We start from the raw sequence: 21,127 nt of genomic DNA on the forward strand, positions 1-21,127 counted from the left end.
CGGGAAAACAAGGATTGACGGTGAAAATGCAGGAAGCGCTCAGTTCCGAATCCACAACTGCACGGCACGCGGTACTTGCTGTCCTGGTAGACATCCGCTAACTCAGGACGGGTAAAACTGGGACAGAAGAGCAGAAGGATGAAGACAGAATGAAGAAAAGAAAAAGGCCGACGAAGGAGACGAAGAAGCAAGAATGGGAGAAGAACAGGACAAATCGGTGGTTGACACGCGCGGAGAAGTCTTTCCGTGCGAACGGCCCAGAGCACGAGAGAGACAGCTGGAAGTGCTTCACGGCGAAAGTGTTCATTCGAGATTTCTTGCAGTCTTCCTTCCTTCCTAAGGATGACGTGCGATTTCCTTTTCTCGAAGCGGTTCGAAATTCCGTCGGTTTAGCTTCTCGTTTCTTTCCCTTAAGTTCAGGCATGCATGCGCCCAAACACATGCAAAGCCTCTTTGGGGTTCAAACTCCCGCTGGGCCTCAGGCAGTTCCGCTCAGTTTGTTTTCAGCCGTTCTACGTGAGCATGCTTGCAGAAGCGACGCTTCAACGCAGTGCAAGTGTCTGGGTTTGTTTTCAACTCTAGCAGTCATTCCTACCCCCCGCCAGGCGGACGGTGAGACACGACGAACAGCCGCTCGTCCTGCGCTAGGTGACACTGACTGCGCATGCGAGATGCCAGCTTCCCCTGAGGTTTGTCGTTTTCGACGTCGCGCTCCGTGGGTTCTATATCTGTACAATGCCTGTCATTCAGGGAGAATACGTTAGTCTGTCAGGGAAGAAGGCGTCCTCCCGTCCGAAACGGGCAACGCAGTTCTCCCGTGGACAAGGGTTCTGGAGCGTCACAGCTGTTGATGCAAAACTACTTCTGGGGGGAAACGTACCTGTGCGAGTTTCCTCACCAGTGCGCCATGGCAAACCAGCGTTGGTGGAGGCGACAAATTTACAACCTCAAAGCAGCCGCTGTCTACTGGACAGCCGTCACTGGTAAAACAGAGGTCGGGCCATGAGGAGCGGTATGTGGCAGAGCGGGCACGGGCTTTTGGAGTTCGATGCGTGTCCTGGACACCGGGCTGAGTTTCGAACGGATACGGACCACGAATTGGTTTAGAGTTGTTCAGGAAGGGCGTGCATGGTCTCGAGAAGTCTCGTAGCAGACTACGCCGCCTTGAGAGTCCCAGTCCACAACGTGAATGGAGCGAGAAAGCAAAAGCGCAGTCAGCCCTCAGATGCTGTATGCACGCATGTTGAGAGTACGAACCAACTCGAAAAGGCAAGAGAGTGAATCGAGCCACGCTAGTAGAAAGAGGAAAACTGTCTAGCAGGTCAACGGTAGAGCACGCTTTATTCGTTTGACTCTCGTGCCAGGCAATTCGGTGCGCTCGGCGCAACTGTACAGCAAAACACGCCTGATACAGCACTGAGCGAGACTTAAGCCACATGGCGTGTTCGAGGACACCTTCTTGTCCGTGTGTGTGCCGCCTTGCTTTGAGCGCTGCTGCACTGACTGCAGTCCGATGGATCCTTACCAAACACGGATAATCACGATGTGCCTGCAGAACACACTCTCGTACCTCGCAAGCTTTCTCCGCCGACGGAACTCCCGTTGTTTCGTGTTCCCGAGGCGTCAGCAGCGAGGCGTACTTTGCGATACAAATGAATGGCTTTTGCAAGCCGGGTAGCGAGTTCTGTTCTTGTCTGCGAAGGATTCTGTGCGACTGAGGTTCGTCGTTCCCTCAAAGCGGCCGTCCCTGTTCATCAGTTGGCAGGGGGGCGGCTACAGTGTGTGTTGTTTCGAAAGAGAAAAACGGCCTCAGCTTCACCACTGCGACTCGTCCGCACGAACCTTCCCAGCCATCATCTTCCTTAATTGTACGAAGAATGAGGCCGAACAATTGATGTCGTTGTCGAACAGAAGGCGGCGCGTTCCTATACCGTGACTGAATGGGCCTCGACCGGAGCACACTTCGGCGACGCACCACGCAATATTTTGTCCACGTTACCGCTTGTAAGTTGGAACGTCGAACACAGCGGCGTCGCTTCCTGAGAAGGTCAATTGAAGCGGAGGCTCTGCGTACAGCGTGGTGTGTGAAGACATTGAGAAGCGGGCACTCTCTCACCGCGAATTTCATGTTGACAAACGGCAGTGGCTTGTGCGGCAGTCTCTTCGTACATCGGAGGCTGCGCTTGGCGTGGTCTAGGTTGGACAATATACCCTCCATTAAGTACTTTTTAGTTTGATGGTGTTAAATCCAGAGGCTACTGATTGGTTAAATGGAGGTCTTGCTGTGCGATCCAGAACTGCCAAACTCAAATCGATTAAACAGAGACCGATGTTGGATGGTATTAATTTTAACACCGCGTAATATGCTGGAAAATACCATTCAGGTACGATATGAATAGATAGCTGCGATGTTGACGACCATCGGAAACGCTACACACCGCAGTACCTAGTGTTGATGTATAGCAGACGCTCTCCTTGTTCCACTACCTAATCATAATCTACTGTTCCAGATATTAAGGAATGTACGCAACATTTAACTGCACAACGTTGTGCCAAGAAGAATCCGCGGCACCACTGGAGAATCGACGTTGGAACACTCCTTTTCAGGAAATCGACGGAGCAGGATTCGTGAGAGATGTCCTTGCCTGAAATGTCAGTCACTGCTGCGCAATTAGAAAGAGCAGCCTTCGCAAACCACTGATGCGACTCGCTTTCGGCCTCTACAGCTCCTTCAACATGCAAGAGACCTTTGCGCCGCTGTGAGCTGACAGATCCAGGAATCCATTTTCCCGGGTTTTATCAGGCGTGTCGACGGGACTCTAGGGTACCTGCTTGCTCCGGTCTTTACTGTTCGTGCGACACCCGTACGGAGCTCACCTCTGATCCGAGGATCGAACTCCCCATTAATCGATGCCGCCCGCGACATTCTCTACTTGGAAATGTCGGAAGCTCGCTAAAAGAACCGGAACTAGAGAATGCAGAACTCAAGCACGGATAGAACTCACCCGAGGTCCGGCTGCCTCGTTTTACCGTCATACCCGGGTAGTGTGTAACGTGACGAAGGCGGACTCTAAGTGTTTCGTCAGGACAAACGTCACTGTGTTGTCTTCTCGCTTCCAAGGTTTCAACCGAACCGTAACCGGCTGCGTTTCCACCGACTGCCACCGAAGACAATTCTGCAGCCGAATCGCTTCTTTGCCGAAGGATTGCACAGGCACGCAGCACATTGGAGCTTCGGCATCCTTAAGTCTGACGGGGACGCAGCAATATGCTAATTGCTCGTTGCGTTAAGGTTTGAAGAATTATGCACAGACACGACGTGATACAGTCTTTGACGGGGATTCGCGAGGCGACATTTCGCATGTGGTTGTCTCGTTGTATGTGAAAAATCTACCGAGGGGGCATACTTTGATGCTGCCGCAAAAACCGTGAGGCCTTTGCGTGAGAGGCCTGCTCGAGACTGCGTTTGCAGTTGCGTTGGCGGGTGGCAGCCATGATCGCGTGCAAACAGCAGATCACGAGTTTACGAGTCTGTAAGCTTCTGTTCATCATCGCAGCTAATTCGAACAGGCTGGCGGCTGCAGGCGAGACCCGTTCGTTCTTGTGAGCGGCTCTACACTCGTCGGGGTTTTTAGCGACAGCTCTTGTTGGTGCATATCGCGTCTGAACTGACGCTCCCGTGAAGTCTCGCAAGACAAGCTTGCCTGACAGTTTGGAACAAAACCCGTTCAACTCTAAGTGCTCGCCAAAAGTGACATGATGCCCCGCGGAGTTGTTTTCGTTAACGGCGCAGCACTTCATGTGTCTTTTTAGCATCCCGACGGATCCTGGTGTACAAAAACCGAAATAAATGGGGGCTGTGTGTATCTCCTAACTCCAGTCACGTGTGTTCTCTACCGCGGCTCCGCGTCTTCGTGTTATTTTTTTACACACAATCGGCGGCTCTCCTCCCGACTGCGGTCGACGCTGCGGGCGGTCCCTCGGCAACGAACCTCGCCGTAGTCTACTTGGCCCCACATCCCGTTTACCGCATGCGCTTTACTTTTTCCCGGTTTCTCGGCAGTCCACCCGAGCGCGTTTGCAGGCGTTCGGGCTGCAAACTACAACGGAACGGTTCAGGACATTAAAGTGCGGTTTCATGCACTTAACAATTGGTCCATATCGGATCTTCACACCGATTCCTGCGTCTTTTTTTGCAAAGACACCGAGCGTTTACCGGAGGTCCAGTTGACGAGGACGGCCACGTGATTGGCAGTCTGCGTACGGTCCGTGCTGTGGTGGACCTCGGTGGAGAAGGGATTTCTCTTTTTTTCGTTTTTTGTCCTTTCTCAGCTTTGGCAAGGCTGCTCCTTTCGGCGCTCCATGTCACGGAGGAGTTCTTGCTGTTCTTCCCGCTGTGGTCAGGTCTAGCGGGTGCATTTTGATTCAACACCCATTTTTGCTCACTTTTTCGGTGTCTCCATGAATGCCCTAACGATGTCCGGTGCCTTCGTGGCCGTTTCCATTTTGCAGGATCGGGGATTGTGTTTTTTTGATGTGCTTCTGAGAGCAAAACCTCCAGCACCTTGGAATCCACGCGACTTGTTCAAGTTGTGAGGACCTGTCTTCGAGACGCGAAGCCCGTTGTCGCGCCGGATCTCTAGATATCTCCACAGGTGTCGACCTCGGAGAGGGGGAGAAAAAGACGAAACGGCTCGCCTCTTCTTGATCACCTTTTCCCTCTCCGCCTGATACTCGTTGCGCGATCCCCACAGGGTAGGCATCGTGGACGACGGGGTGATGTATAGTCAAGTGTCTTCTCGCCTGGGCCCGTGTTTGGCGTAGGCGTGCCTCGCAGTTTCTTGCGTTTTTTCTGGACCAGTCTAGGATAGATCGAGTCCTTGTTTTTCTGCTGCCGCGAAGCAGAGATACTGTGTACCGAGCGTGCTCTTTCTCCGGTTCCCTCCCCCCTGTATGCAGACGGCGAAGCCTGCGCGGCTCTCGTTGAATTGTGACTTGAGACATTTGCGAACAAAGTTTCGCACTAGAGAGACCAACCCTGCTTCTTGCCTTTTTTTCGTGCCTCGAAGCGACGTCTGTGGCGAGCTGGCGACGTCCCGGGAATTGCGGCTTCCAAACCGAAATTCCTGGGACCGAACAAGCGTGGTTCTCCCGTTTGTTCAGGTGCACGCATTTCCTCAAAAATCGATACACGTGCTGGTCTGCTAAGCAGCTGAGCTGTGAGGCAGATCAAACGCGATCGACTGAGGGCTGTGAAGCGCTCCTTGTCGACTGGGTTCGTCTTTCACTCTCGCGCGGAGGGATACTTCCTGAACGGCCACTGTGACGGCGCAGACTGCGACCGTGTGCAGATCCCTTTTTTCGGAACAGGTTTAACCGGTAGCGCGCTCGACGGCGCCTTTCTTGAATAGATTTTGTTTTTTCTGGTTTTATTTTTCTGCTTTGCGGGCGTCATGCCGGGTCCTTCCCCGCCCGCGTTGTCAACGTGGCGCAGTCGCATCAAGGGCTGGATCCCCCCCAGTGACCTGCCTGGATCGGTCCAGCCCACGCCTTGTAACTTCAACCGCTACGCGCTTCTTTTTTTTTACGTCATCAGTGGGTGTGTAACAGGCGTCGTATTCTTTGGGTGGCCTGCGATGGCGTCTCTGATCTTCCACAACGCGGGGTTCTCGACCCTCTGCACGCGAGACCCCGACACAGGTGATTTTTCCCCCGATTTCCGAAAGGAAGGAAAAATGTTCATCTGCGACGCGCAAGACGCGGCAATCCAGAAACTGTACCCGGTGGCAGGCGTCCTCTGCTGCATCATGAGTGCCTGTGGCGGGGCGCTCCTCGACTTCATCGGCCCCAAGTTGACCATGTGCCTCGGACAAACGCTCTCCCTCATCGGTTGGCTGTTCCTGGCCTTCTCAGGAGCGGCTCCAGGCTCGTACTACGCCGGCATCGCCCTCATCGGCCTCGGCGCCGACGTCGGGTTTCTCCCCACAATGTGCGTCACGCGACTTTTCCCCGGCTCCGCGGGCTTGGTCATCACCCTTCTCAGCTCTGCCTCGTCGGCGAGCTCCGCGGTTCCGGTGGTCCTCGCAAAGATCGTCGAGCAGCATGGGGTGACTCTCAAGACTGTCTCGCTCTGGTACATCTGCTGCGGCCCCGTGGTGTCCATCATCATTGCGGTCTTCCTCATGCCGAGACGGAACTACCTGGTCGGGGAGGACGGCGCGCACAGCGAGAGCAACAAATTCGAAAAAGGCCCCGCGAAGATGTGCGAAACCGGCGACGGAAGAAGTGTAGGTGCCGTGGACGGCTGGGACGCAGCGTCCGCAGGCGAGGTGTCGAGCCCGAGACGGAAACCCGCCAAAGCGGAGGCAGGAAGGCAACTGCGGTTTCTGTCGACGCACAACTCGCTCGCCTCGGACCAAGACACAACGGGAAACTCGGGGGTCGAGGAAGACAGAGGCAGGTCGACTCGAGTCGAGGAAAGTTGCACTGCGGCGCCTTTTCCAGAGCCGAGTTTGGGTACGGCCGCGCAGTTCGCTGGCCAGGCCGAGGGCTCGAGACTGGAAAAGACCGAGGAGTGCAGAAACCGGGGACAGGAGACTGCCGGCCGTGTACAGAACACCCTGTTCGCAGGAGAGAGGAGCCCGACAAGCGGAGAAATCGGGCTTGTGGCCGACGCAGAGTCATGCGAGAAGGGTGAGGACGGAGGAAACGACGTCGTCGTGTCGTTCCCCGGGGAACCTGCCCAAGGAAACGGCCCCCAGCAGGCCATCGCGACGCAGGGAGAAATTCACGAGTGTCCCAAGGCCGAGAGTAAATACAGATGCCCAGCGCGGGCTTCGTTTTTTGGACAGCTGTTCTCAGAACGCTACCTCATCGTCGCGGTGTATTTCATCGGTGTGGCCGGGGCTGCCACCTTCTACCAACAGGCCCCCCGGCGCATGTTCACTGACCCGGTCGTCGACTTCATGGAGATCCTGCAGCCTCTGGGTTTTCTGCCGTGCATCATTTTGGGCAAGTGTGCAGACGTGTTTGGCATTTTGAAGATTCTAACCGTCGTTAACACTTTTGGGGTACTCATGTATGCCACCTCCATGGTTCGGGGCTTCGACAACGCCTTGGGGTACACCTCGGTGGTGTTGTACACCTTGTACATGTCGGTGTTCACGAGTCAAATCTTTGTGTACATCGAGGCCACCTTCTCCCCCCAGTACTTTGGCAAGTTGATCGGGCTGACAGCTATGTGTGGAGGCCTCTTTTCCGTGGTCTCCAGTTCGCTCTACGAACACGTCGTGATTGGCGTCGGCAAGGGCGACCCTCGTATCATGCAAATCGCCATGACCGTTTTCCTGGGGTTTCAGTACCTTTGGATCGCCCGGCTGTTCTGGCTGAAGAAAAGAGACCCGAACCCATACCGCAGCGGGCCAGCGCGCCTAGCGTCGTCAGACACTCCCAGTGCACGGGCGCTGCCCATTTGCCAGGCTCCGTTCGAGCCGGTTTGCCAGGCCTAGGAGGCGCCAATGGGGTGGACATGGCCTCGGCTCACGGGCGTCAAACGCATGTAGCAGGGAAGGCAAACATATTTTGCGTAGGGACTGTCGGTGCCGCAGGGCGACCATTTTGTGGAGCTCTGGCATGCTAACTCGTGTTTGGTTGTATGTACCATGGCATTTTGGATTTACGGTTAACCATCGAATGGAAACATGTAGTTACCTCGTCGAGAGATTTAGTCACGACGTTTTCCCATGATTTGGGAATGCAGTCATTGTGGCTGGCATTCTATTTTTTATGTAAATCGCACTCTTTGAAAGGGTGCCTGTAATTTTAGGGCAGCATTTTTGACGATCTCTGACATTGACCTTCCTTTCATTTGAACGTGAAGCATGCACAGGATCTGTGCACCCGAGGGGGAGGGCCGCTTGGAACGCAGGGGAGCGGTCTCCTTCGCCCACCGTTTTTCCACTCAGCGTTGTGTTTACATCGCAAGTGGTTGCAGCTGCTCAGACACTGGGGCTGAGGGCTGATTGGAGGAATCACCTGTTTTTTCTCTATTGCGTGGGGGCTTTGATTCACTACGATGTTGTGTTTGTCTTGTGCCACAAACTGCAGAGCTCCTGTGCATCGTTCGCGCCCGTTCAGAGGTGGTACGGGCTGCTCTGTAGTGTGCACGTCTGTGCGGGTGTCGAAAAGGAACAAATTCAGTGCCACGTTGCTGACGACCGGACTTTCCATTTGGCAGTGACAAGCGATAAGAGGGTCTGACCAGGAGTCAAACGTACCGTTGCGCCCCTGGCAGGTAGAGTGGCAGCTGTACGGTGAAGCGATGAAGCACCACGAGAGACCGGCTGGGGGTGGAAAGGCCCAGTCTTGAGTCGCATCGACAGTCATACGGTGGAAAGGTGCGGATAGCCCCGTCACGGTGTTTCCCTTGTGTGCACGAACGTGAGTTGGGGCAATACGTTCGTTCTCCACACGCTAACCATCAGGTTCGCGCCCACTTGACCACTTTATCTGCAAGACTCATCCGCGTAAACGTTTATGGTGCAGATCGCCTGAAGGGGCAGGACCTCGAATGTATTGTGCGGCCAGTGCTCTGGTACGGTCTAAAACAGAAACAAACCAGCTACCGCCGACCCTCACAAGAGGCGACACAGCACTGTCGCCTCAGACTTTGCCGCCAATGCCATGCAAGGGCCGGGCGTATGCTCCAGAAAAAGCATCTAAAGCGTGCGAACTTCTTGCAGTGTGTTAGCGCCAAACGCGTGAACTATACGTACACTCCCACTGCAGTGCCGGTGACAACAGTGAGCCAAGAAAACAGAATTACGAAGCTTGTCCGCCGGAATTTTTCGACTTCTTGAATCCGAGGAACGCAAGACCTCAGCCTTTTCATTATTACGGAGTAAAAATCGTGACGGGACAGCACTGGGAAATCTTCGGCTGCTGACCAGAAAAGCGTGTGTCGTGCTTAGATTTCCACCGCTCAGCTGTGGCCGACGGCCAAGGGGTGGTCTATTATAGGTACGCCGCGTCCCGCAATTCACAGCGCACGATGCATCAATGAGTCCGGCGTCTTCACGACTTACAAAGCTAGAAAAGAGATGCCTTTGAGGAGGCACCTGCCGCAGAGACTCAAAATGTGAGTCCGCCAGCACAGGGGTGTTGTGTGTGTGTGGTTCGGGGTAGCGTGTCGCGCAAATCGAAAACACCACACGCGCCTACCTCCACTGGGAAGGGGTTTGTGAGAATCGCAGTTGCATGTTAAAACAGGATTTTAAAAAAAGCCTCCCGGCAATGAATGTCAAGCTTGCCAAGAGCCAGGACTGACCAGTAACAACTGAAATTAGGGGAATGCACAAAACGGCGGTAGCAGTAAGACACAGCGGAGCCAACAAACTAGCGTAACTGCCCTACCGGCAACACCGTCCCGTCCCCAAACAGCGGATATCGCTTCCGGGGCCCAGAGTAAGGCATTCTGGGTTGACTGCTCATTGTGCCTGCCGCAGCAGTCTCGCTTATCTTTGTGCAACGGTGCCATTTTGTCGGAAAACGATGATGGTTACATCTTCGAGCATTCCGGTATACCCAGTGACCGGGCTCGGCCGAGCTCGGCCGTTTGGTAGCCATCGCACGTGCAACCCTGCATGACACTGCAAAGAGATTCTCCGACGAGACTGGCAATTTTTTCCGCGGCGTTTTAGTTTCAGAAGAGTTGTATTCTGCTGTGGAAAGAGCAGCGGAGCGCAGCAGCGTGACATCTGGCCTCCCACGATCAGGGAACATCGAGTGTCCGCAGAGGCGCCACGCCTTCCGGATGCCTTCTGCCATCCTTGTATCCATATGGACTCCAAAAAAGCGAAAGGTTTTTAAAGACTCTCTGGAAAACCAGGTCCCTTTATGTGCACCTCTTTTTGATCCACATGCGACTCGAGATGCGCATATGATTTAGTGCTTCCCGTTAAGGATGTTGCCGGGATACCCTTGCTTACCTTCGGTGTGTGCGAGACGCGACGGTCCTATCCGTTTCCTGCATAGAGAGGGGTACGCGTACCCGGTTGCTGTTCATCAGGAGGGCTTCCCTGGTGACTTTTTCTTCGGTTTCGCTGCGCTCCCTTGTCGACGAAAAACTGCCTGCTCGAAGATCACCAGAAGTGTTTCAGTCCTGGAACTCGGACGTCCAAATGGAGGAGACTTTCAGTGAGGTGGCAGCTCGCGCCTCAATCCTGGCGCAGGCTTCGCAGCAAGCAAAGGCGAGTGCTGCCTCGCTAGTTCCTCCAAAGGGCCAACTTCTGCAGGATAAGGCAGAGACTCAGTTACTCCCCACTGCGTTGCCATCAGAAGATGTGCAACTCCCGGGCGAAGATGGTGTCGCCGGTGTTGCATCGGATCCCTCGTTCCCCGCCACAGCAGTTCCTGAGCAAACGGCGTCGGATGGGGAGCACTTACAAAGGGAACTTGAGGAGTTAGATTTTCGGAGAAAAGACAGGTTCGCTGACGCCTCAGAACCGGATGAATTGCCAGGAAGGCGAAGCAGGCGCCACACTGAGTGGTGCCTCGGCTGTGACTGCTTGGAAAAGGCGAAGAACGCGGTGTTGCGGCTGGTTATGACGGGTTTTGAAAAGTACGCGAGCGTGGTATACGATTACCCTTGGCTTTTCATCGTCCTGTCGTTGCTTGCTACGGCGGGCATGTCGGCCGGCATCTTCCTCCGCACACCTGAATCGGACGCCTACACCCTGTACAGTCTGTCAGGCTCTCCAAGTCAAGTGACAAAAAACCATCTCCTCAGCGTTATGCCGCCAGATCGCCTCCTCTTCGTGTTGGTGACCGGAGAAACTAATCTCGTTACGACGGAAACGCTGTCGCGCGTGGACACGCTTCTCCAGGGCATCGACAGCCTCACTTTAGAGCGCGACTCTGTGACAACGGACGAGTTTAACCACAAGCTTGTCGACCACGACCGGTCGCCCTTTCCGGAAACAATCACCTTCGCCGATGTCTGTTCAAAAGACGGCTCCGGCAAGTGCCAAGTCCAAAGCATTTTGGATGTGTACCCGTCGAGTGCTCAGTGGGGGGTCATGCCCATTGTTTCCCCCAGCTGGCCCGTTGTCGTGAATCCCTTGACCCACAAGGTGTACCGATTAGATGCTCTCGTCGGAAAAACCACGACGTCGGAGGTGCCCGCCGATCCCGCAACAGGGCGGCCGGCAGCCACGCTGTTGGACGAGGCGGAGTCGATTCTCGTGCGAATCAACCTGCGCGGCGAGACGTCGTGGAAACCGTACACAGCGGCGTTCGAAAAGCTGGTCCTCGACTACGTGCTCGGGCAGGACTTTGGCCCGGGGATTTCAGTGACGCCCAAGGCGGAGCGGTCTTCGTACGATGAACTGAGGCGCGTGTCGACCTTGGATCTCGCAGAGTGGTTCCGCCTCTGTGGAGCGGTTCTGGTTGTGTTCTTGTACACATCGGTCGTGAACAGTTCAAAGACGTATCGCACAAAGCTCGTGCCTTCCGCGATGGGGGCCCTCGCGAGCCTTTTGGGGTATCTGGGTGGCGCGGGAGTCGTGTACCTCTGTGGCATCCGGCACACCACTCCTGCGGAGGCGACTCCCTTTCTCGCCATGGGGATTGGCGTGGACGATCTGTTTGTCATTCTTAACGCGTACTCACTGACCTACCTCCATCCGAACCCGAAGGAACGCGTGGTGGACGCCGTCAGAGATGCAGGTTTGTCCATCACAATCACGACGCTGACAAATGTAGTCACCTTCATCATCGGCGCTCTTTCGCCGTACTACAGCATTTCCATGTTTTGCATCGTCACTGCGGGCGCACTCACGTGGGGCTACGTCATGTGTCTCACGTTCTTCCTCGCCGGGCTGAGCTTGGACGCTCGCCGCGAAGCCCGCAAGGAACCGCTCTCTTACTCTCTGTTTTGGCGGTTCTTGCCGCGAGGCTGCCGGAGACACAGCTACGAGCCTCAGCCGTCCCCCACGTTGCCGTTAACTGCGGATGCTTCTGGACTCGAGGAGCGAGTCGAGAGCGAAGAGACTGTCACGGCGGACCAGGTCCCCCCCAAACACGGAGAAGATCTCCTGACGACCTACCAGCTGGCCGCTCTGATGGTGCTCTACAAGAAATATGCACCAAGTCGCACTGCGCAACGGGGCCGGTGGGTGTTGGACCTCCGCGTCAGGGCTGGGAGTGGAGACATGGACAGCACGCCTGCGCCCGGTGCGGAGAAGGAACGCGGCGAGGCGACAAACCATGAAATCTGTGGAACGCCGCTTCCCGCCGGGACTGACAAACTGCGGGAACGGGAAGGGAGCGAGGCGCCAGCCCGAAGGCGGCTGTCGTCTCACATACGCGCCATGACCACACAGGAGTCTCTGATGCTGATGAAAGACTTTGCAAACGAAATGGACCGGAACCCAGAGAACCTTCTGAAGCTGTACCATCCTGAGCCCCTCGGAAATCCAGGAAGAGGTTCTCGACGGTTCTTCCGAGATTACTATGGCAGGCAAGTTTTGGCCGCCCCCCCAGCATGCGTTTCCGTTTGACGCTTCACGTTGCCTTTTTTACGTTCGCGATTGGAGAGCATCTCGCACTTGATTTCTCGTTACCATGCAGAGAAGCTCTGGCGTGTGTCTACGAACATGCGCCGCTCCAAGGAACGGTGTCCGCACCTACACGCGAGAGAGATTCTTTGGGAAAGAAACTGCTGTCTCTCTCTCTCGACTGTGCGTGTGCGCCGCTGTGCTCAGCTTTTTAGGAAACACGTTTGTCAAGGCGATGGTTCTTGCGGTCTTCGCGGCAGTCACTGCGTTGGCCATTTACGGCGCCACGACCCTCAAATTCGGTTTATCCCTGAAACACATAACTCCGCAGCATTCGTACTTGCGGGATTTCTACGACTTGCACGAAGAAATGTTCTCCAGATACGGGGAGGAGGTCACCGTCTTTTTCGCGGAGAACGACCGATGGGAAGACCGCGACGTGCAGATCCGATACCTCGAGATGGTGAAGGAGCTCTCCGAACAGGAGTGGGCTGTCGTTGTCACTGATGGCATGTCGCTGTTTTTGCAGCACGCGATGTCCTCCCTGCACAGCGGCAATCGAACAGAGTTCGTGGCTTCGTAAGCATGCGTCATCCAGGGCCGGAGGAAAGAGCCCCCACGGAGACGCCGTGGGGTCTGTTGAGAACACGCGTGTTGAGCCAAGACTCAGGCTTTGAAAGAGCGTTTACGGATCGTCTTTATATGAAACGAGTGTTTCTTCACCGAGCCAAAACCCTGCGTTGTTTGCGAACAGCTCTTTTCTTTCTGTAGGGGTAATGCATGTGTGCGTTTATTTATCCGCTGTGTCGGTGGTGCCTGCTGTCTCTTGCTCAGGCTGAAAGCGTGGTTGGAAGGCGACCCTGTGGGGCAGAACTTTAACACCTTCTTTAAATTTTCCTCGGACAACTTGAGCGTGTGGCAGTTCCGCTACTGGATGCCCCACAAGGATAACACCACGACTCTCTACTACTGGCTGAAGGAAGGAAAGGACATTGTCAGCGCCGGAAAGCCGTACTTCCACGGCGAGGTCCACACAGCCTTGGCGGTTATTTGGGAGTCAGACCCCAAAATTCTGCCGTTCACCCTCACGAACCTCGCGATTGCCCTCGTCTGCATTCTCGCGGTGAGACTTTCGCTTGGACAAACACCCAAGTCGACCACGAAGGACTACGTGCTCGCGAAAGGAAGGCCCGCGCGTGACAGGAACGCGCGCGCTTTGGCGCTTTGGGTTCCCTCGCTGCAGAGGACACCATGTGTGCGCACGTGTTTGTATCACATACAAAGGGGACGTCCCAGATTTGCTTGTTCATCGCATCAAGTACGAACACGTCCGGTTTCTTGGCTGCTGCGTGTGTGTCTCTCAGATCTCATTGTTGCTGATTCCCAATCTGACGTCGGCCGGCATCGTCGTTGTCGTTGTTTCTCTTGTCGACCTCTGGCTCTTTGGCTTCATGGCGCTCATTGACTTGCCTCTGAGCATGGTTAGCATGGTCAATCTCCTCATCTCCATAGGTAAGAAGCAGAGTGCGGGGGGGGGGGGGGGCTGGAAGTTGGGGGACAGTCCGGTTTTCCTAGTATAGGTTGTTTCCACTCCGCGTGGCCGCGGCAGACGTTCGTCTGTAGGACACCCCTTTCTACGGTGAGTGAGTGCGAGTGTGTTTTGAATTTAGGCTACAGCGTGGATTTCACCATCCACGTCGCGCATACCTTCACGCACTGCGTCGGCACGAGCAGAAAAGACCGAATGGTCGAGACCATGATTGTCATGGGAGCGCCTGTGACGCATGGAATGCTGTCCACGTTGTTGGCGGTTGTCGCGCTTGCGGGGTCGCCGAAATACATTCTCGAGGTTTTCTTCAAAATGATGCTTATGGTACGTGACGCCGCATGCCCGAAGTGTCCGGCCGACAAACTGGACGGTTCGCGTGGCGGCTACGCTGGGCGACGTACACAGTCACATTTTTGAAGGGGGAGTGACAGTGGACTTGTCTGTGGAAAGGCGACGTATGTGGGCGACCTCCTGCGGTTCTCATTCTTGTCCGGGTCTGCTCCGCGAGAAAACATGTGCGTGTTTTCCCGTCTTCTGATTGTCTCTGCTTTGCTTGCCTGTATTTTCTGGTCGACTGCGTTCAGGTCATTGTCTTTGCCTACACCGCAGGCATGGTGCTCTTGCCGGTTGTCCTCACTCTGTTGGGACCGCTTCACTCTCACGGGAGCAAACACGGAAACGCCAAGGCCTGTGACGGCGCAGTTCAGCTGATAAATATGGACTGCCGCGATGGAGCGGGGGAGAAGGAATGCAGCGTCGGGGTCTGAAATCAGAGCCTTTAACAATGGTGCAATGTCTCTTGTCTTGGCGCTTAGCTGTGGCGCAATATGTACCATGTGAGTGTTTTTGATCGAACGTATCTGTCACACCGCACCCTAGATTGACATGCCGAATTATCGCGTTCTCTGTTGCATCGATATTTCAGACACAGGAGAGTGCACTTTCGCAAAGCCGAGGTTGCCTGTGTTCTTGTCTTGTCGGCCGCCTCGCGGAACCGCATTTGCCGAGAGGGGGTTTCTTGTTTATTCCGTGCTGTCCACGGACTGTTACCGCGGGGGGTACTGCCGTTCCCCGCCTTATCCTGTACACTAACCAGAAACACTCTATTTGAAGGCGAAAATGAAGTCAGGCTTGGTATCTGGATTCACTGCCACATGTTTTCACAACGTGCACGACTCCGCGTGGCTGTTTCGTGCGCCCGCCGCACGCCACTTTTCCGGCAGACGTCGCCTCTTTTGTAGCTCTTACCTTGAAGCACATGGTCACTTGGCTTTCCCAACTGCCCAGATTATCCGGTATTTCTGGCCTGGTGAACCGGAAAACAGTCCGTCTGGGATGTTCGCGGCAGCCGATTTTGTTCGCTGAGTCTGCCCTAGGCCGGGCAGAGGAGATGTGTTTAAACCGCTGTGTCTCTGTCTAAACTGGACGGTCGTCCGAGACCACACCAGACGCTGCAGTGCCGAGTATTCTCTAAATTTTTGTTTCCCGCTTCGAGGGGCTCTTGCGGGGCTCGGATGGTCTGGGCTATCACGCAGTCAGGCGCAGTCGGTGTCTCTAGTTCATTCAGAGTGCACTCAAGACCGAGATAGCTCTCTCTTGATTTCGAAATCTGAAGCTTTTGAAATCGGACCAAAGAACTCGTTCGGACATGGCGAAACAAATGCATGTGTGTTTTCTGGTTGCTTCCACCCAGTAACTGTGCAACGAAAGTGGAGCCTGGAGGCAGCTGATCCGCTCCCGACAAGGCGGCGTTTTTAGTAGTCTCTCCTCCGACAGGCGTCACAGTACCTAGCGTGTTCTGCGACCTTCCCCCAGTGCTTCTTCTTCCATTCTAAACTGTACAAAAACGCGCCGTCGCGATAGACACCGTACACGCGTCCACGGTCGCCGTAGGTCTTCAGCCTGTACAAAGAAAACGAAATCCGCACACGGCGAGCTCACAGATTCACCGGCGCACTGTTCACTGCATCAAAACATTCAAGATCACCGCGCTCCCGAGAGGCGTAGAGCAAAGCTAAATAGCCGCTCCCGGGTCTAAACAACCACAGGCGTAGGACTGCAGGTAACATCGGTCACAACACGTGCGCGGGCGTGTTCAGCGGGCGTTCGGTGGAGAGAACTCGCGAGAACAGAAGGCACTGCATAGTTGGTTGGGGTGCGTCCGAGGGGTGACTGGGATGTCCACTTGTCCGTGCATGAAAACGCAAAAAGAAACGCCACGGTGTCTCGAGAGGGCGTCTGGAAGGCGCTTCGCAAGGGTTGCGCGCCACACGGGGACTACCGATTCAGCAAATGTCCGGAGTGGTCTGCATCTCGTGGTTCGGTGCTTCGCCGCTCTCGTGTCGCTGTCAGGAAAAGCCCAAAACTGTCTGTTCATCGGCGGCTGCCTACCAATCGCGAATGGGCATCTCATCAAGGAAGAGGATTCCCTCAACTCGATTCTCGTTTCCACATCGGTTTGAGTAGGTCATACGAGGCAGCACTTGGCGTTTCCCTTTCCTTCGGAGAGCCGACGCGAGAGTATAGACATCAACTTCCTTCAGGCCGCGTGGCCCTCGGTCTTCCCGCTGCGCGTCGTGTTTCCCACTTCTGAGTTCCTGCTCGAAATCGCGAGTGGACTGGCCAGGCGACCACGCCCCCGTTCTCGCTTTCTGGCTGCCGAGGCAGAACCCGTCGTCGTCACCTGCTGCGTGGTACCGTCCTTTTCCGCCGTCGCGCCCAGCGTCCGCGCCGCCGTCGCTGCCACCAGACGCATTTCTTCTCGTTCCCTCCCAAACGTTCCGCCTTCCCGCGTCGTCGCTGTCGTCCGAATCCTCGCTTCCCTCGCCGTCGAACCCCTCTTCCGCGCTCCCTTGCCGCATGAAGATCGAGCCTTCCTCGTCTTCACTGTCCGTGTCGAAGAACGCCTTCTTGTGACGCCGCGGTTCTCCACTCTCGCCGGGGGATCCTCCCAGGCGGCCAGCCTCGTACACGTCAAAGTGCCCACCTACTGAGATCCGCTCCGGGGCGTCATCTCCACGCGGATCGCCGGTTCTTCTGTCTTCTCCCTTCCTAGCGCCCGGGGGACCACACTCCCCACTGGCTGGGTCGTTGCGTCTTCCCACCTTTTCCGCGTGCGCACTTTCCCCCCCGTTTTCGGCGCCCGCACCGCGCCCATCCGAGACGCGGAGCGTCTCCTGGTCTTCCTTCTCGGCTATATCTGCGCACGGAGGCGCATCCTCACGCGGCGCGTCTTCGCGACGCACCTCCTGAAGCGGAATATGGCCTCGCGCTTGCCACGGAGACGCGCGCTCGCGTCTCGCTTCCGAGCCTGAGCCGCCGCCTTCGCGCCCTGCCTCGTCCGTCTCCGCAGAGAACTCGCCCGACTCCCCACTCGGCCCGCAGTGGCTGCTCGACGTCTCCGAGGTCAGGTCCGTCTCTCGGGCATTGCCGCTCGCATCGTCCTGTTCAGACTCGAGGCTGTCAGTCGTGTGCGCGTTTTCTGTCGCTGTGTTTTCTTGTGCGTCTCGTCGTGGGACTCCCTGGCCCCCGCCGTCTTGCGACAAAGCAGCAAACTGCGCGGTTCCTTCTCGACTGCTCCTGCCAAAGTCTGTTTGGCGCACGTTCGCCTCCCCGTCGCCGCGTCTGCCTGGCGTCCGGTTCTCGACTCGGTCGCCACTCTCCTCGCACGCGTGACTCTCTCGGCCCAGTCCATCGTCCCGACACTGTTTTGTGCTGGGGAACGCGTTCGCGAAGTCTCGCGGGTTTCCTTTCGCTGACTCCGCAACGGGATCGCCAGAGCTCCCAGACCCTGGACGCCGTTGCCCCTCTGCTCGACCATGTGTCTGCGCCTTCCTTGCATCAAGTCTCCGACTGTCTGCAGACACGGCATCAGAGGAGGGCTGCTGAGGCCTTTCCTTCTCCCTCTTCGCTCCACTTCGGCGCGCGTCCCGGTCCCCAGACGGCCTGGCCGTCCACGAGTCTCCGTCCCTGCGCCGGTCCGTCGCGCCTTCTCGACTCTTCTCCCGCTCGCCCTCTTTCCGAACGCCCTCTTTCCGCGTTCTCTCTTTCTGCCCCGCCTCTCGGCCGTCTACTTCCTCCATCACACACACGTCCACCTCGCGCCACTGCTGCCACCGTTTGAAAGCCCCGGGATGCGTGCGTCTTCGGCGACTTGACTCAACGGAGCCGTACACGTCCCCTCTGTCTCGGCGTGCGTGGGTTCCCCCCCGTCGCCACCTGGACGGGCCGTCGGTGTCCCTGAAGCTGTCTTCAGGGTCGAACTCGCTGCCTTCATCTTCGGACGCGTCTCCGTACAAGTCGTCTTCGAAGACGGCAAAGCCGCGCCGCGTCTGGCGGTGCATGCCGTCTCTCTGTCTCCCCGTCGTGGAGAACGTCCCGCCTCCCTTGCCGCTCCTGTCCCTGCTGCTGGACTCTGTCTCCGCATGTTCTCGGCCACGCCGCCTCGCGTTCCCCTCGGCCGCGTCTGCCTCGCACGATCTCCGTCGTTGCGCGCTTCCGCGCTCTTCGCATCGGCCGTGCCCGGCCTCTGACGCAGAGGCTGAGCAGGGGCGGGAACGCTCTCCAGGCTTCCCGTCTGAGGCACTGCGTCCCGCCTTCGCCTCCCGCCGGGGAGGTCCCCCCTGGCGAGACGCGTAGCTGCTGCGCCCACTCTTCCAGTCTTCTCTGCATGCAAACAATAGTGAAATCCCAACAGTCTCCACTTGCCCCGGGCGTCGCCCCCAGTGACACCAGGCGCCACGTTGAGCGGAGCGTTCTCTCTAGTCCAAACACTCACATCAGCAGAGAAATGTCTGCAGAGCAGGGACCGGCACGACACCGTCTCGTGACTCCCCGTCGGGGGTACCACACCCACCGCTTCGACATGAAGGAACAACCCGCCGTTGTGCATTCCGACTGCTAAACCCGAATCCGTCCGCTTTATTCCCTGCATTGGTCTCTGCCTGGCTCCCCTTAGGCTCGCAACCTGCCCGCATCAACCAGGGACGAGACACGAGTGACGAGTACCCCGGACCTCCCGTGTTGGCGCCGATGTCGTGCCAGGGGTCGGCCGGGCGTGCATCACTGCTTCTCGCAACGCTTGAAAAACGAAACGCTTACTCGAAATCGGAAAAGTCCTCGTCGAGAGAACGCCAGAGTTTCTGCTTGCCATGCGAGGTCGTTTGCCGTGTCGCCCAGAACGCGCCATGAGGCCGGGAGGCCCGCTGGCTGTGGAGTGCCTCCCTGAGCGCGAAGGACCAACATGCAAAAGGCACGAACTCTTTCTCGGCTTCCCACGCCCCAGGCTGACAGAGCCTTTCGTGCAAGCACTAACGACACCGGGATACGCGTGGAGCAAATCGCAGTCGGTACTTTCGCTGAACCTGCCCCTTCGCAGACACGAACTTCAAAAGACTCTCCTCGGGACTTGGATGCTCTCCCGTTTGCTTACGGTTGTGCGTGTGTCTAGCTGCTTTCCGGTGTTTCGCCTTTCTGTGTCTTCACAGCTTCTCTTACCAGAAGGCGGAATCGTAGTAGAAGGCATCTCCTCCCTTGGCGCTGCCACCAGGGTAGACGAAGCTTCGTCCCTCCGACTTCTCCGTCTTCGCATGCTTCCCAAACAGAGAAGAGAAGCCGTCTCTGCTGCCGAGACCAACATGAGCCTCGTAGAGTGCGTCGTACTCTCGACGATTCGCACTCAACTGCTTATACGCTTCCGTCACTGCCTGAAACTTATCTCGACACTGAGAGGCAGAACCTGAAGGCACACGCCAACGGTCACACCGAGAGACAGCGAGGCAGTTACGTACTCATATATGTGTAGACACAGGCACTTGATGTGCGGGTATATACATGTATCACTGTTTGCGTGTGCATCCGTCTGCGCATCTACGCATTAATAGATACATACAAGCACAGAGATGTGTGTGTGTGTGTGTCTGACACCTGACTGCCGATGCTGAGGGTTCGAAACGGCAACAAAAGGAGGAGGCGAAGCACAGCGCGACAGAACTGGTTTGGTTTGCCTGTTTCGGATCCAAGTGACGCGAGCGTGCAACCGAAAATGGAGAGAGACGAAAGCACCGTGAGAAGTAAAGTCGAGTGAGACACGCGTGTACAGCAGCAAGGAACAAGATTTCAGGGAGCGAAAAGGCGCCCGGGATCGAATCTCTGAAGAAGGCGACGTGTGTGACAGAGATGGCGTTGCCCAGTCTCTCACCGCTGTCGGGGTGCAATTGTTTGGCAAGTTCCGCGAACTTTTTCTTGATTTCTGCATCTGTGCAGGTCGGTGGAAGACCCAGAACTTTGTAGCAGTCCACAAACCTACGAGCGAGACCTTGCCCCGCCATCGCCCCAAAGCGCGAACGACATAGGACCGCGCAGAGTCAGTGAAAGAAAAGCGGGAACGGACGGGAGGGTCGGAAACACCAGACACCAGAGGGTGACGAAGGAGACAGAGAGTAGGCGGCGATGGACACAAGGAAACTGGGGGACCATAGGGAGAAGGACAGGAGAAGAGGAAGAAGCCGAAGGTGACGAGAGTAGAGTGCTGACGGAGGGAGAGGCGAGAGACAAGGGGCAAGTGGTCATTTAAAGGCCCTGGAACGGGAAAGGATTCAAACAGAAGCTGTGGCCGACGGGCTAAATAGGTCAACTGCGAAAAGACACGGTGAGAACATGTGTGTCAAAGGAAAAAGCAAAAAGGAAAGCTCGAAACAAAGCATTGCCCACAGACACCAGGCGCCAGGGGGTCACGAGCACAGTGGGTGGCCACACCAGTCAAGAAGGGACCAAAGTGCCGGGTCCTGGTTCTGTTTTCTGAGGAGGAGCCTTTTACCGAATTTTAGGGGTCGAGGGACAAAAGAAGCGAAGACGAGAAGCAGCCGACCACAAAACGATTATGGTGAGACCACGGTCTGTCGCGGGGTCGAGGGGCGGACCGCTCAACAGAAGAGTGCGTACGGACCACAAACCAGATCAGACGACGATTTGGAAGGTGAGAACGGGAGAAACGGTGACGCGGGGATCCCGCGAAAGAGTCTCC

At 56.3% G+C, this 21,127-nt stretch overlaps 3 protein-coding genes across 3 annotated transcripts; 2 read left to right on the plus strand and 1 right to left on the minus strand.

Annotated features, from left to right (window-relative positions):
• Positions 1-5,453: 5,453 nt before the first annotated feature.
• On the plus strand, positions 5,454-7,508 carry NCLIV_042730 (putative amino acid transporter; the record flags this gene model as incomplete). Its single annotated transcript, XM_003881190.1, has 1 exon — positions 5,454-7,508. One exon carries the CDS (start codon positions 5,454-5,456, stop codon positions 7,506-7,508), a length of 2,055 nt encoding a protein of 684 aa, XP_003881239.1.
• A 2,670-nt stretch (positions 7,509-10,178) lies between these two features.
• Positions 10,179-14,870, plus strand: NCLIV_042740 (putative patched family domain-containing protein,conserved; the record flags this gene model as incomplete). The annotated part of the gene is made up of 6 exons (XM_003881191.1): positions 10,179-12,493; positions 12,762-13,133; positions 13,389-13,677; positions 13,919-14,066; positions 14,225-14,427; positions 14,688-14,870. 6 exons carry the CDS (start codon positions 10,179-10,181, stop codon positions 14,868-14,870), a joined length of 3,510 nt encoding a protein of 1,169 aa, XP_003881240.1.
• A 987-nt stretch (positions 14,871-15,857) lies between these two features.
• Positions 15,858-20,432, minus strand: NCLIV_042750 (putative DNAJ domain-containing protein; the record flags this gene model as incomplete). The annotated part of the gene is made up of 5 exons (XM_003881192.1): positions 15,858-16,005; positions 16,495-18,768; positions 19,204-19,326; positions 19,600-19,840; positions 20,303-20,432. 5 exons carry the CDS (start codon positions 20,430-20,432, stop codon positions 15,858-15,860), a joined length of 2,916 nt encoding a protein of 971 aa, XP_003881241.1.
• Positions 20,433-21,127: the final 695 nt, after the last annotated feature.

This window comes from Neospora caninum, chromosome IX, assembly GCF_000208865.1.
Source record: "Neospora caninum Liverpool complete genome, chromosome IX".
Classification (NCBI taxonomy): domain Eukaryota; phylum Apicomplexa; class Conoidasida; order Eucoccidiorida; family Sarcocystidae; genus Neospora; species Neospora caninum.